Here is a 15,290-nt window from a genome sequence, read left to right as displayed (position 1 = left end):
AAAGGAGATCTTAGTACTGTTCTCTTTCCCTCTCTGTTTCTTTCTCTATTAAACCCCCCCCCCCCCCCCCCCCCCGACACACACACACACACACACACACACACACACACACACGGTTACTGTGGGATCATTCCCCATCATGGTTTTCGAGCACATCACCATCTGTGGACTTTTCTCCCCCACTCCAGACTTTCCCCTCAGCCTACCTCATTCTTATTAACCCTTTCTATAGCTACAGACACACACACACACACACACACATGGACCTAGTGTGTTAATGGCGTTTACGTGCTTTTACCCTCCCCTACATCTCTACCCGCCACTACCCCTGTAACCCAGTTCCAACTCCCCCCTGCCTCTACAGTCTACCTCACCCGCCCAGAGGTACACCCAACCACTCCTGCTTGCATCTCCTCTGTTTCCTCATAGACGGCTGCTTCTTCTCCTGTGTCTTAATAACACTGCTGCTCGTGTGTGTACATACGTGTGTGTGTGTGTGTGTGTGTACGTACGTGTGTACATACACTCTCCTGAGATCTCCCCTTGGTTTGTTCTTCTCTGACAGATGCCATCCCCTTTTACCCATGGTGCTGTAACAGCTTTGATCCATCAGGACGCCTCTAATAACATTGTCTGTCTAATGAGTTACTGTGCAAAGTCATGCGTCAACTTACTTCATACAGTGACACTGTGCTGCATACTAATGCTGGCGCTCAGTTCTAGTAACACACAGTAACACACTCCCAAGTATCACCAAACACTCGAGAACACAGACAATTGTCCATCAATGATCCTTATGAATTAGGTGTACTCACGGGCTGACTTCTATCAACAGAGACACGTGACCCACCAACAACTACAGTTATGTAACGTATATGGGTGATGGGTTGTCTTGACTTCCATTTTCAGAACATTTCATACAGTCATGTTGACATTAGTCCTCAACAGTCGAGATCTGAACCCTTCGTCAGACCTGCTGAACATGGATCCCTGCTGCTCTTTCGAAAATGAGGCGTCCCCCTTGGCCGGGCAGAGGGGTGCGGGAGAAAGTCCAGGTTCCATTTACCGTGCTGTCAGTGTGCCTCAGTGTATTAGGGTGGACTGAAGCACTTACGTATTAAAATACTCAACAGTAAACCCATGTTCTGTGCCTGCCTGTGTCAAATGCTTTTCCCCAGTGGCCTCCTTACTCATTTCACTCCCTCAGACTCCAAAGCTCCCCTGCTGGTTCCCCGCCTAGTCTACTCTCTGTACTGATTACAGACTACCTTGTAGAAATGGAAAACAAAAGATTGAGCACTTTAATTATGTGGCAAGCTCATTTTGAATGTGTACAGACTTTGTTGCTTTATGGTTATGCAAGAATTCAAATAAAGCTTTTTTTTTGTGATATAATTGTGTTGGGAGCCATTACTTGGAGGGGTTCTGGTGTAGTGGTTATTTTGTTTTTAAATATGGGCCTCAAGGTCTGATGCAGCACCATTTGTTTTCACAGGGATTGATGAGACAGTAAATGAGTGGACTCAGTAACATGTTTTGCAGTACGTTGGGATATAGTCTTGCACACACTCACAAACAATCTTTGAGGCTATTCAGTGCAGACTGTGGCATGAGGTTTTCATCATAAAATGCCGTTAATATAAAGTAGACTAAAGCCATATTTACACTGTTGATTCGCCATAAACAACGGCCTTAAATTGGACAATGAGGTGCAATCTTGACATCACGGCTTCGTGTCCGAATAAGTGGGTGTGTCAAAAGCGTTTTACTGCGATTATCTTGATTGAACGGTGTTTTTGCCAAGTAATGGCGTTTACCAAACATTTATCGTCAATTTGAGGTAGCAGAGTGGGATAGGTAGAGGAATATCAGATCTGCTTGCTTTCAACACGACCAATCCTACTTCTTTCGACACGCCCATATTACAGTTATGATTGAAGTTTTCGCTGAAAGGCGCTTCCACAGATGTAGTGTCCAATTTTCCGTTTTCATTTTTAGGACAGTAGGTGGCGGTAATGCACAGTAGCGTTGGATGCCAACAGCCATAAAAGCGCACTAAAGAAGATGGAGAAGAAGACGACGACATCGACAACCAACGGTTAAAGATTAGGTAATATTTTTTTCTGCCAGCAGGTCTAGTCTGTGAGTTGGCCTGGCCCAGGTGCACAACAAATATCTCGTTATTGAAAGGGAGGTTGAGGGGTCTATTTGCGTCTCAACACACGAAACTATTGGAGTCTTCAAGTGAACTAGGTAGCCATTATCCTCGAATTCCTGCTTTGCAGCTACAGCTCGTTCGCTCACATTTCCGAATGCATGTCTGGAGCGCAGATGGTGAGTTCTCATGTATTTTCCTGATTACGGACCTTTTCAACACCTAGCTAATCATACAACATATACGAGTGTATTACTGCACAATGTATACGTTTGTTGTCATTTGTCTTTGTAAATAAACAATAGCTTCAATGTATTTTATTGTAGGCTACTTTGATCTGTGCACAGACAAAAAAAAGTCAAGCCCCAAAAAGGAAAGTAATCATGTGGATCAGTGTTATAATGTATATACTGCACATACACGTATAGCTTTCGTTATGTAGTTGCACTACGATGTATTGATCGTTTTTGTGTCTAGCTGTCAGAGAAAGCTGGCCAGGCACAAAAGAGGAGGAAGAAGTGGAAAACCAGCAGAGGCCCAGAGAGTGCCATGATAAACTTTCAGTGTCCATGGAGAGCCAAGATGGTCCCTCTTCTGGGCACCCTGGACAACCCCGACAAGAGCCATGCACAGTTCCAGAGCAGGAGGATCCACGTGACGCTGCACCACCAGAGCAGGAGAAACCACTTGCCTCAGAGAGTCCAGAGAGTTTCATTAAATTGCAAAAAGAAAACTTGGAACTAAGGCAACAGATGTTCCAACTACAACAACAACTGGAGCAGTCAAAAAGAACATGCCTCAGACTGAGAATGGATGTAGAGAAATCAGTGGAGACAAAAAGACAGGTGAGGTACCGTAAGTAGTAACTGAATCAAGTGGCGCACAAAGCGTTATAATGTGTGTGATTATGTTGGGTTAGGGTTAGTTCCCATACAGTTTGCTGTCTCTAAAACATCAGTAGCTGGGGCTACTTCAGTTTGACGGTCATGAGGCCGAAATGTTCTGTATTTAATCTGAGCTAAATAAAGTTGTGCATTTTTCTATTGAGAGAGTGCTTTGGAAAGGAAGTAGCAAATATGTGCATATCCTTCTGAACAACCAAAATCTAAAAATGTGACATAAAAAAAATGGCAGTGCTCGACCTCAACACCAAATATTTTTCTCTTTTGGTATACTGCTTTATCATGAATGTATATATCCAAACACAGCTTCACAAATTACGGGTAGTGGCTTTAAGACTTCATATCAACCATGCGTTCAGCTTGCTTGCCTATTCTTACAGTTCTACGTACTCCTGTCTGTGTTTCAGGACATTGGAGACCAACCCAGTCTCTCCTTCCACACTGAGCCAAAACCTACAGAGTTGTTCAGTCCTGATTGTTACAGCGGAGCCCAGGGTGCACTGCTGGATCCAGAGGTGACATCAGTGAAGCTGGAAGAATGCAGTCAAACAGCGGAGCTCAATGTATTCATTGAAGAAGAGGAGGAGGAGGAAGAAGACATTGGGTATTTTGACAGTGAAGCCAAGAGTGTACCCCAGCATCCAGAGATGACGTCACTGCTGCCTCTGAAGAGGGTGACTGTGCTGTTGGAGGACTGCAGGAAGATGCTGGGGAACAGAATCAACATTAAAGTCGAGGAGGAAGACGAGCCCATTTGGAACCTTTCTAATCTCGGTATGATAATCGATTATATAGACGTTTAAGGGAAGTTTGGCTGTTTTTCAAGGCAGTTAATTAGATAAAGAACAAGAGGTGTGTGTTGTCCCAGTGCTGTCTGATGTTATTCCGACTCAGATCTTGCACTGATGCCATTGATATTAAGACATTTGGGATGGGACTGAGAGGAACTGCACCTCTCACTTTTTTTTTCCTGTTCTTATCCACACAGGTGGGAGTCCTGTCTCCTCTGACCAAGGTGAGCCATTGCCTGCACCAGCACAGCCACGCCGAAGAGTTCCCAGATCAAAGAGAAATCACCACTGCCCTCTTTGTGACAAGAGATACACCAAACGATCCCATCTGAATATCCACTTGAGAATACATACCGGGGAGAAGCCCTTCCACTGCTCTCAGTGTGAGAAGAGATTCCCAACACGGGCCCAACTTAAACAACATCTTCACACACACTCTGCAGTAAAGCCTTACCACTGTGCCGATTGTAACGCAAGTTTCTCTTCTGTGAGTTACTTAAAGAGACACAAGGTCATTCACAATAAGAGGACGCCGCTCCACTGCCCTGAGTGTGGCCGGAGCTTCTTGACCGCAGGAAGTTTAAAGAAACACAGGAGGTTACATTCAGGAGATAAGCCTTTCCAGTGTCTTCGGTGTCTGAAGAGGTACACAAGATCAGATCAGCTGAAAGAACACATGTTGATTCATACTGAGGAGCGCCCCTACCAATGTCCTGAGTGTGAGAAAAGGTATTTAACCTCCAATCGTTTAAAATTTCATCAGAGGGTGGTACATGCTGTAGAAAGACCTTACCTTTGTGCTGACTGCGGGAAGAGTTTTGCCATGCAGGGAATGCTGAAAGCACACCAGCAAATTCACGCTAAGGGGAAATCTCACCACTCCCTTCCTTGTGAGGAGAGTTTCACGGGACAATCGCAACTCAAACAACATTTGCAAATACATGCAAGAGAGGCCTCTGAAGGGTCTTACCGTTGTTCAGAGTGTAGCAAGAACTTTAACTCTGCAGAACACCTCACGCGTCACGTTCTGGAACACAGTGGTCAGAAGCAACACCAGTGCTTTGACTGCAACCAAGGGTTCTCTACTGCAGGAAGTTTAACGAAACACAGGAGGTTACATTCAGGAGATAAGCCTTTCCAGTGTGATCAGTGTGTGAAGTGTTTCACCAGGTCGGATCAGCTGAAAGAACACATGATGACTCATAATGAGGAGCGCCCGTACCAATGTCCTGATTGTGTGAAGAGTTACGTAAGCTCCAAACGTTTAAAATTTCATCAGAGGGTGGTACATGCTGTGGAAAGACCTTACGCTTGTACTGACTGCGGGAAGAGTTTCTCCATGCAGGGAATGCTGAAAGCACACCAGCAAATTCACACGAGGGGGACCTTACCAAACAGACGGTACAATTGCCCCGTCTGCACCCGGAGTTTCTCCGCGGAGGGAAGCTTAAAGAAACACAAGCGGTTACATTCGGGAGAGAAGCCTTTTCACTGTTACCAGTGCGAGAAAAGGTTCACCAGGTCCGATGAGCTAAAATGTCACATGAGGACACACACCGGAGAACGGCCGTACAAATGTCCAGATTGTGACAAAAGTTACACTTGTTCCGGACCGCTGAAACAGCACCAGATAGCGGTCCATTCGGGAGAAAAACCGTACCTTTGCGCCGACTGCGGGAAGAGGTTTTGTCTTCTCGGACGCCTCAATGATCACCAGCGAATGCACAGCGGGGAAAAGCCTCACAAGTGCCCGGAGTGCGGTAAATGTTTCAGAATTCTGAAAAGCTTGAAACGGCATCAGAGCAAACATACCGGGGAAAAACCTTTCCAGTGTCCTGACTGTGGGAAGTGTTTCAGTCGGATGGACAGTTTAAATGTGCACCGGGAAACGCACAGGCCTTCGGGAGAGTTGCCTTTCAACTGTGTTTTCTGTGGGAGGGGTTACAATACTGAAAACGCACTCAAACGCCACACGCAGGTTCACACCGGCGAGAAGCCGTACGGCTGTCCTGACTGCGGGAGGTGTTTCAGACAGCTGTCTAGACTTAAAGCCCACCAGCTGACGCACACTGACGAGGCTGCCTTCACCTGCTCTGACTGTGGGAAGGGGTTCAAATCGTTGTCAAATCTAAAGATGCACTATATAGTTCATTCTGGGGTGAAGCCATTCCACTGTTCCGACTGTGGGATGGACTTTACTCAACTCGGAAGCTTACGCAGGCACCAGCTTAACAAACACAATCAACAGGTCGAAGGTTAAGTCAGTTCATTGTCGGACTAATGTGGCCTTTGTATTCCCTTAAATGGTTGAGATGGGTGACACGTTACATTGAGTTGCCTGTACACCTGCGTAGTAACATTGTAATAACAACATATGAACATGTTATATAGTCATTGGGGTTATTACGTACTGTAGCTTATGGAGTTGAGTGGTTTGTGTTATTACACAAGTGGAATGAGGAACATCACGTTCACAAATGTCGCAATGTAGTTATATTTCAAGGTGATTAAAATCCTAATCATTTACAAGCTATAAAATGTCCTATGCAAAGAGAACAGTCCCAATTCCACTTGTCTAATAACATAAACCGCTTAACTCCATTACTACTATTACTATGTTGTAACCAGTGTAATTACAGAGTTACTACACAGGTTAAGTGTATGAAAAAAAACTATTAAGATAAGTATGTAAGATCAGTAAGATCAGTATGGAATAAATTGTTTCCTTTGCCAATGGGGATGTTAAATCATACTGTTCTTACTGTATATAATGTTTCAGATGTCTATTTTATTTTATTATTCTATTGTCACCTTTTTTTGTTGTTGTTGTTTGTGATGTGAGCTGCTGTAACGCCTTAATTTCCCCTCTGGGATCAATAAAGTACCTATCCATCTGTCTGCTTTGAGTGAGGCCTCAACACACCTGAAGTTACGCCCTCATCTCTGTGGGGACAGTTAAATATACAGATGACATTTCAAACAGGAGCCATTGCGTTGCCTGGACAACGGCCCAGTTATTTGATCTTTGGTCTCGAGTGAACACAAACAATGCTTCTGTATGTTGCTGAACAAAGTGCAGTTTAAGATAATATCAAGTTGTGCATGTGATACGTACGTTCTTTAATTCAATCATACACCATATAGTGTACAGCTTTTTCAATAAAATGCCTCATGTTTTGATGGAGTAGTGTCATGGATGGACTGTATAGTGTGTATAGGCTTCTTCAGACATTGTGAATTGGTAGTTTAAGTGTCATTTACCTGCCAATAAAGACTTACTGTATGAAAGTAATTATTGTAGATATTTGCTTTCCTTTTTAATTGTCTACTGTGTTGCATCGTACAAACAGCCATCTCAACCCAGATAAGTGACCCGTGGTGCGATATACTTAGAAATATAATTAGATTTCGCTTTTCTTTTCCTAGCAATATGTTTGCCTTCCTGCTTTTTCATATATGATGAACAATGCATTTATTTGTGTAATACCCACTACAGCCCAATAGGTGGTGACATACATTTTAATGTTGGTAACTTTCACCATGACCATTGCTCTGATTCCTGTGCAGGGCTGGTGAGCCTACAGCCTTTTAACTCACAGAGCAGGCAAGGCCTGTTATACGACGCTCCGAATTCACTCTCTTCAATGTGGACGGAGGTAGTCCAGAGGAGACAGGAGAAGTGGAACAGAGAGACGAAAAGGGAGGTATCTCTTCCAAATACAGAGGAAAGTTGGGTAGAGGAGGCTGTCAGGTCGAGATAGGAGGGAAGAGGCCAAACAAATCACTACATGTTATAGGGAAACATCCGAAGGGAAGATGCTTACTTGATTGCTTATGCCAAGAGATGGAAACAGTGGAGCTGGAGCATGTATATGCATTCGGTGTGTGCAGTATAGGAGGGGGAGAGAGAGAGAGAGAGACTTGAGAGTAAGTCTGAGAGAGAAGGGGATCCAGGAATTTACTGTCAAGGTGTTTCTGAATAGAGCGTCGACAGGTGCAGTATCCTTTCTTTTGCGAGGCTGGAATTTAGTTGCGCTGTCTTTGGCCCACACTTGTGACGTTATTGATTGCACACGGAGGGGTTATAACAATGATGTGACTTTAATCCACACTTTAGGGAAAAACAAATAAAACATGTACAATCAAATCGGTAACCAATCCACGGATAGCTAGAGTGCTCCATGCATATCAGCTATAAGAGTAACGTATCTGCGCGTACCCCCTGGTGCGCGTACCCCCAACCAAAACATTAACCCATAAAGGGCCACCGGCCATTACACTCGCCAGCACAGGAGGTGGCGGTAATGCACCATTAACGTTGAATGCCAACCGCCGATAAACCCCACTGAAGAAGAGCAAACATAGCCTACGAGAGATTCTGGAATACCATGTGTACAGAAACAGCAGATAGCGACCAAGCCAACTTTTCCCCTCTTCATTGATAACAAGAAGTTTGGAGCCTTTTTTTCGTGTGTACACGAAATGTTTTCAAGAGAAATATCCTCGAATGCAATCGAAACCCGTGTCGTAGTGAATTATGCTAGCTGCTATTGAGCTGTAGCTACCAGTGTGATTCAATCTGAATGAAATGAGTGCATGGGATCCGCCCATCATTAAGATACATTATGCTTTTGTTGAGTTTATGCAATGCATAACAAGGCACATTTGTCTCCATCGATGCTTCACACAGAAAGGCTGCACTGTAGCTGTGTAAGATCTACTAGTCAATCAGAAAACAGAAAACAATAGACAGAAGGAGAGCAAGGCTATGTATGGTATAAGAGATTATGTAATCCAGTGTTCCACAACAGCATGAGCAATAAAATAGTAATACAGTAATCAATCACAGCAATAAATAAATAATGTTAGATAAACCCTAGCTGTATCACTCCTTCAGAAACGGTGTTGCAGTATGACAAGATGTGTAGTTGACACAATATACAGCTTATGAAGATCTTACACAGTTTGCATGCAGTGTTTTCTAGCCTGCATTGCAGTTCCATGTACAGCATTCATCCAATCATTATTGTGTTTAGCTACCGGAGAACAAAGCTGGATTGGCAGAAAGGTAATCTGTGGGGAGTTCTCTGCTACTGAAAGAGGAAGTAGCGGTGGAGCATAAACCAGAAGAGGTCCGGACAAAAGTGCCATGATGAACCTCATCTCAGTATCCATGGAGGGCCAAAATGGTCGCTCTTCTGGGGGGCACACTAGACAACGTCAACAAGAGCCACATGCCATTCCAGAACAGGAGCACCCACATGAGCCTGCACCTCCAGAGCAGGAGAAACCACATGAGGCTGCACCTCCAGAGCAGGAGAAACCACGAAAGCCATCAAGAGCAAAGAAAGCGGAAAAGATGTCAAAGCGTTTCATCAAATTGCAAAAAGAAAAACTGGAGCTAAGGCAGCAAATGATCAAACTTAAAAAACAGCTGGCGCAATCAAAAAGGACATGTGACAGACTGAGGAAGCGTGTGAAAAAGTCAGTGAAGAGAAAAGGCAATGTAAGTGAACTTCACACATATTGCAATTCATCATTGCGGTATTTGCTTATGTAATTCTGATATCCTGAGTCATACACACACATTTATGCTATTATAATCTTGACTCTTCATGGGAAAATCATATTTGTAAGCTATGCCAAGGGTTAGAATACGTGTTTATTTTCTGTCCTAATATCTGCTGTTGACATAATGCCAGTTAATCAATCTGGGTCAACTGGGTCAATCACAAGCATGGAGCTCAATGCACGCATGCACGCAACAATTCCACTCTTGTGTCTGTGTTTCAGGCCAGTGGGGATAAACCCAATCCACCACTCTCCTTCCACACTGAGCCCAAACCCACAGAGTCAGTGAGTCCTGATTGTTACAATGATGCCCAGCGTGCACAGCTGGATCCAGAGGTGACATCAGTGAAGCTGGAAGACAAACACAGTCAAACACTGGAGCTGAATGTCTTCATGGAAGAAAAGGAGGAGGAGGAAGAAGAAGACATTGGGTATTTTGACAGTGACGCCAAGAGTGTACCCCAGCATCCAGAGATGACATCACTGCTGCCTCTGAAGAGGGTGACTGTGCTGTTGGAGGACTGTAGGAAGATGCTGGGGAACAGAATCAACATTAAAGTCGAGGAGGAAGACGAGCCCATTTGGAACCTTTCTAATCTCGGTATGATAATCGATTATATAGAAGTTTTACTGTTTTTTGGGGGGGGGTTTTTTACTGTGTTTTAAAGGCAGTTAGATAGAAAAGCAGAAGTGGAGGTGTGGGTTGTCCCAGTGCAGTATGATGATATGCCGGCGTTTGCATTGATGCCAGTGATGTCAAGGCAGTTTTAAATGAGCTGTTTTGTACTGCACCTCTCCTTTGCATAATATTACAAAACCCTCAAGGTGTCATGTGATTTTGCCCGTTCCCATAGTGACACGTGATGATCACAGTGTGTTTTTGTATAGTACTTGTGTAGTCTAGAACAAGTTGTAGGCCTTATACCCAAAGTGCTACAGCCCAGCTTGAACAATGGATAATCGTGTCATGCCAAGTCGGCGTGAAACAAAAATCACCATTTATCAGGAGTTATGACATCATCATCATCTTTCAAAGAAAAAAAAAGAAAAAAACATAACAAAAGAAAAGATTTACAGTGAATAATTTCATTGTGACTTCCACATAGCAATTAATCTACAAAAATGGGGTAAAGGATAATTTGCTCATTGAGGCCTTTTGCCTCCACTGTGTCGAGGATGGGGATCCAAAAGGCTTCTCTCTGAAGACATTTCTTAACCACCTTACCTCCTCTGGTGGGAAGAGAAACCTTCTCTAGTCCCCAGAACTTCAATGATGTGCAATAGCATAGTCCGTGTTTTTTGTACGAATAGCGATGGTGTGCTCAAGACATCCTCACCACTGGGCCTGAATTTTAATAAGATGTCGTCAATGTAGACTCGATAAAGGACAATGCTAGTCAAGAATGGGTTAGAACTGGGATTGTTTATGAATTTCTCTTCCCCTGTGGAGTCTCTTTAGTTGAATGTAAATTGATCCTTCGATGGAAATGTGAAACGCAATGTTCTATTTTGTAATTTATTGAACATGCTGACTTGTTTCTCTGTTCTTATGCACACAGGAGGGAGTCCTCTATCCTCTGACCAAAATGAGGTGTTTTCTACATCAGGGGAGGAACACCAGAAAGTCAAAGCCAAGAAGTCTCACCAGTCTCAGCCTGAGGAGTGTTTCAAAAACAGATCACATCTTGTAAAACACTTGCAAATGTACACTGGGCAGAGACCTTATGTTTGCTTAGAATGTGGAGAGAGTTTTGCTCTGAAAGGGAAACTTGCAGCACATCTGCAATTGCACTCTAGGGAGAAGCCTTACCACTGCTCCAAGTGTGAGAAAAGTTTTCGAAGGCGATCACACCTCCAACAACACCTGAACACACACTCCTGGAAGATGTCGTCTTTGCTTAAGCCTCATCACTGCCCTGTCTGCAAGAAACGTTTCTCTACCAAAGGAACATTAAGAAAACACAAGCTTCTGCATACAGGAGTTAGGCCTTACCGTTGTGGCCAGTGTGTGAAAAGTTACACCAGATCAGATCAGTTGAAACAACATATAAAGACACACACCACTGAGCAGTCTGACCAAATCTCTGGCTCTGAGAAAAGTAAACATCAATACATTTTACAACCTGGAGAAAAAACTCACCCTTGTGCTGAGTGTGGAAAGAGCTTTCCCCGTCGAAGCAGCCTTAACGCACACCAGCGATCGCACAGTGGTGAACATACGGGAGAGAGGCCCCACCAGTGCTCTGAATGTGATCGTAGTTTCCCCATTGAAGAGGATCTAAAAGCACATGGAAGGATTCACAATGGAGAGAAGCCTCGTCACTGTTCCGTCTGCAAGCAACGCTTCTCGACCGCAGGAACCTTAAGCAAACACAAGCGTCTACATACAGGAGTTAGGCCTTTCCTGTGTGACCAATGTGAGAAGAGTTACTCCAGGCCGGATCAGTTGAAGCGTCATATGAGGACACACACTGGTGAGCAGCCTCACCCGTGCCCTACGTGTGAGAAGACTTTCTTCTGTAGTTCAAGTCTTAACCAGCATATGCAAGTTCACGCTGGAAAGGAGTCTCACCGCTGCTCTCAATGCAAGCAGAGTTTCTCGACTGCGACGACCTCATCAATCCACCGGCAGTCCCATGCAGACGAGAGCTCCGTTCACTGCGGTCCGTGTGAACAGAGGCGTGTTACATCAGAGGAGCTGAAGGAACCTTTGATGATGCCTACTGGTGAGCAGCCTGGCCAAAGCTCTGGCTCTGAGAAAAGTCAACATTTAGAAAATGTTCAGGGAATTGTACAACCTGTGGAAAAAACTCACCCTCGTGCTGATTGTGGAAAGAGCTTTCCCCGTCGAAGCAGCCTTAACGCACACCAGCGATCGCACAGTGGTGAACGGCCTCACCACTGCCCTTGCTGCGAGAAGCGCTTCACAAGACGCTCACATCTTAAAGTTCACATGCGTCTACACACTGGAGAGACACCTTACCGCTGCTCTCTGTGCCAGAGCAGATTCATGAGAATACCCCAACTTAAACAACATATGCTGACACACTCTGGAGCGAAGCCTAATACCTGTTCTGACTGTAACGAAAGTTTCTCTTCTCGCATGAACTTGAAGAGACACAGGACGGTACATACGGGAGAGAGGCCCCACCAGTGCGCTGAATGTGATCTCAGTTTCCCCATTGAAGAGGATCTAAAAGCACACGGAAGGGTTCACAAAGGAACGAAGCTGCACCGTTGCTCTGACTGTGGACAGTGTTTCTCTTACGCAGGCACCTTAAAGAAACACAAGCTGTTACACTCAGGAGTGAGGCCCTTTCGGTGTGACCGCTGTGGGAAAGCGTACACTAGAGCGGACCAATTAAAAACTCACGTGATGACTCACAGTGGAGAGCGGCCGTACCCTTGTCCTGATTGTGAGAAGAAATTCACAAGTCCTAAAGATTTAAAAGCACATCAGGGAGTAGTGCATGCAGGATGTAGGCCCTACCTCTGCTCAGACTGTGGAAAGAGCTTTGCGTTGCCAGGCAACCTGAAAGACCACCAGCGGGTGCACACCGGGGCAAGGCCTCACGTCTGTAAGGTGTGTGGTCAACGGTTCAGCTACGGTCAAGGCCTGAAGATCCACGAGCGGAAACATACTGGAGAAAAACCCTATAAATGCACTGATTGCGAGAAATGTTTCAAGAGATTAGACGCTCTGAAAGTACACCAGATAACGCATACGGGGAAGTGGCGTTTCCACTGCTCTGTCTGTAGGAAAGGTTTCTTTAACCAAAGCGTCCTAAAAATACACAAGCGGACACACACCGGTGACGCACCTTATCACTGCTCGACCTGCGGTAAGCGCTTCCGCCTTTACGGCGGCCTCAAATCGCATCATCAAACCCATACTGGAGAGAAACCAAAGGCTCTTCATCCCTGTTCTCGCTGTGAGAAGTGTTTCCGAACCAAATCGCATCTCAGAATACACCAACGAGTACACACTGGGGAGAAGCCATACCACTGCTCTCACTGCGGAAGGAACTTTTCTCAACTAGGAAGCTTTAAAAGACACCAGTTCAAACAACACAATCAGCAGTGTTATTGATTGTATTGTTAATGTATTATTAATGTTAATAATTGTAGGTATGGTGCCAGTATGGTGAACAGGGTGAAGATTGTTTGATCAGTCACAAGATGAAGGAGTACCCACAAACTGACTTCCCTCTTAGCTGAGATCCAGCTGCATGTGGAGATAGCCTCACATCACAGTCCCAATGCATTGTGTTGCCTTGAATTGTGAATGACAATGCTTTTCTATCTTATATCCAAGTTGTTGTTTTTTTTACATTAAGTTGTAAATACTATATATATACAGTAATACATATATAGTAATATATATATACTGTATACAGTACCAGTCAAAAGTTTGGACACACCTTCTCATTCAATGGTTTTTCTTTATTTTTATTATTTTCTACATTGTAGATTAATACCGAAGACATCAAAAAAGTGTTAAACAAACCAGAATATTTGTTGTCTTTTAGATTCTTCAAAGTAGCCACCTTTTGCTTTGATGACAGCTTTGCCCACTCTTGGCAAGGTGTGTCCAAACTTTTGACTGGTACTGTATATATATATATATATATATATATATATATATATATATATATATATATACACACGTGTATTTAAGTAATCAGTATATTCCCCCTATCAGATCTTCTGCTCTGATCTCTCCCAGAAGTGTTATTAGTCTGTTGACTTTGTAGTCTGTTTAAAGTAATACAAAATAATAATAAACAATAATGTGGTATTGGTTTAGATGGATTGTCTTTGTCTGTCTGTCTGTCTGTCTGTCTGTCTGTCCCTCTCCCTCTTCCCCTCTCTCTGAGTGTTAGCCCCATATCCATATCAAGTCTATTTGATTCATGAGACATTTGTATCAGGGCTGTAAATCTCGTCCTTACCTGTTGGTGGCAGTAGAGGTCCAGCAGGGTCTTTCTCTGCTTCATAAGGATTCATTAATGAAGGTTTGCTGAGAGGTCGGCGAGCATGGACCATACCGTAAACGATGGCCACTCCTACATTCTTCTCGAACCCCAGATCTTTGAAATTGAGAGAATGAATTAAATCATCCTCCAATAATGTAATTAATGTATGATAAATATGCATAATAATAAATGAATATGTAATACAAGTATGTGTGCACTCACTGTACTCTAAGTCGCTTTGGATAAAAGCGTCAACTAAATGGCATATATTATATTAACCCTTTAACCCCCAATGTTGCATATAGGCAACAGTGAATTTAAACACCTGGTAAAATGTCTACGCGAGCAATTGGCAAAAGGAAACTCTTGAATCACTGCTTAATTTTCATGCAGGGAAAACTGGGTCTGCGTATCTAAGGGTTAAATAAATAAATTAACAAGATTCCATGTATGACCCCCCACCCTCATCTCACATAAGGTTCCCTCCACCCTGACGTCTGACCTCCCAACACACATAGCGACTGTACACAGACCCGCTTCCCAGACTGTCCTGCATCCCAGCCCCGTCTAACTTTTCTATCCCTTGTACCGCCCTAAGTCCCACGACCCCCCAGCCAAGCACAGGGCCTTGAGAGTTCACACAGAACATTTCAACATCGCACTGGCCCTCATCTCTGCACTGGGTCAGGTCAGTGTGTGTTGCAAGCGTTATCAATGAGGTCATCGATGTCAAGGTCTCTGTCTTTTCCTTGCCGTAGAAAGTTAAGTCAGGTTTGTGGTGAGCATTCAAAAACATCCATGAATATTTGTTTCATTATTTGAGATCAACTGAAAGAAAGAAAGAACAAAATAACATTGCGTCATTCAGAGTTTAGGGAGGGTATACAGTTTTTGT

At 44.0% G+C, this 15,290-nt stretch overlaps 2 protein-coding genes across 2 annotated transcripts; both read left to right on the top strand.

The window, feature by feature from the left end:
• Positions 1 to 2,273: 2,273 nt before the first annotated feature.
• Positions 2,274 to 7,109, top strand: LOC310815030 (uncharacterized protein). The gene is made up of 4 exons (XM_083684638.1): positions 2,274 to 2,334; positions 2,633 to 3,000; positions 3,465 to 3,831; positions 4,046 to 7,109. Exons 1-4 carry the CDS (start codon positions 2,313 to 2,315, stop codon positions 6,106 to 6,108), a joined length of 2,820 nt encoding a protein of 939 aa, XP_083540764.1. The 5' UTR covers positions 2,274 to 2,312; the 3' UTR covers positions 6,109 to 7,109.
• Positions 7,110 to 7,453: 344 nt separating this feature from the next.
• Positions 7,454 to 14,493, top strand: LOC310815588 (uncharacterized protein). Its single transcript, XM_083685428.1, has 3 exons — positions 7,454 to 9,354; positions 9,642 to 10,020; positions 10,979 to 14,493. Exons 1-3 carry the CDS (start codon positions 8,998 to 9,000, stop codon positions 13,507 to 13,509), a joined length of 3,267 nt encoding a protein of 1,088 aa, XP_083541554.1. The 5' UTR covers positions 7,454 to 8,997; the 3' UTR covers positions 13,510 to 14,493.
• Positions 14,494 to 15,290: the final 797 nt, after the last annotated feature.

This window comes from Argentina silus (genome assembly GCF_951799395.1).
Source record: "Argentina silus genome assembly, chromosome: 14".
NCBI lineage: Eukaryota > Metazoa > Chordata > Actinopteri > Argentiniformes > Argentinidae > Argentina > Argentina silus.
The sequence above is the reverse complement of the archived record's forward strand: the minus strand, read 5'-3'. Positions and strand labels throughout refer to the sequence as shown.

Coding starts and splice junctions, on each gene's coding strand:
- LOC310815030 (XM_083684638.1), top strand. CDS start 2,313: ATGCATGTCTGGAGCGCAGATG. Junction 2,335..2,632: donor GCATGTCTGGAGCGCAGATG/GTGAGTTCTCAT, acceptor TTTTGTGTCTAG/CTGTCAGAGAAAGCTGGCCA. Junction 3,832..4,045: donor TTGGAACCTTTCTAATCTCG/GTATGATAATCG, acceptor TTATCCACACAG/GTGGGAGTCCTGTCTCCTCT.
- LOC310815588 (XM_083685428.1), top strand. CDS start 8,998: ATGATGAACCTCATCTCAGTATCCATGGAGGGCCAAAATGGTCGCTCT. Junction 9,355..9,641: donor CAGTGAAGAGAAAAGGCAAT/GTAAGTGAACTT, acceptor TCTGTGTTTCAG/GCCAGTGGGGATAAACCCAA. Junction 10,021..10,978: donor TTGGAACCTTTCTAATCTCG/GTATGATAATCG, acceptor TTATGCACACAG/GAGGGAGTCCTCTATCCTCT.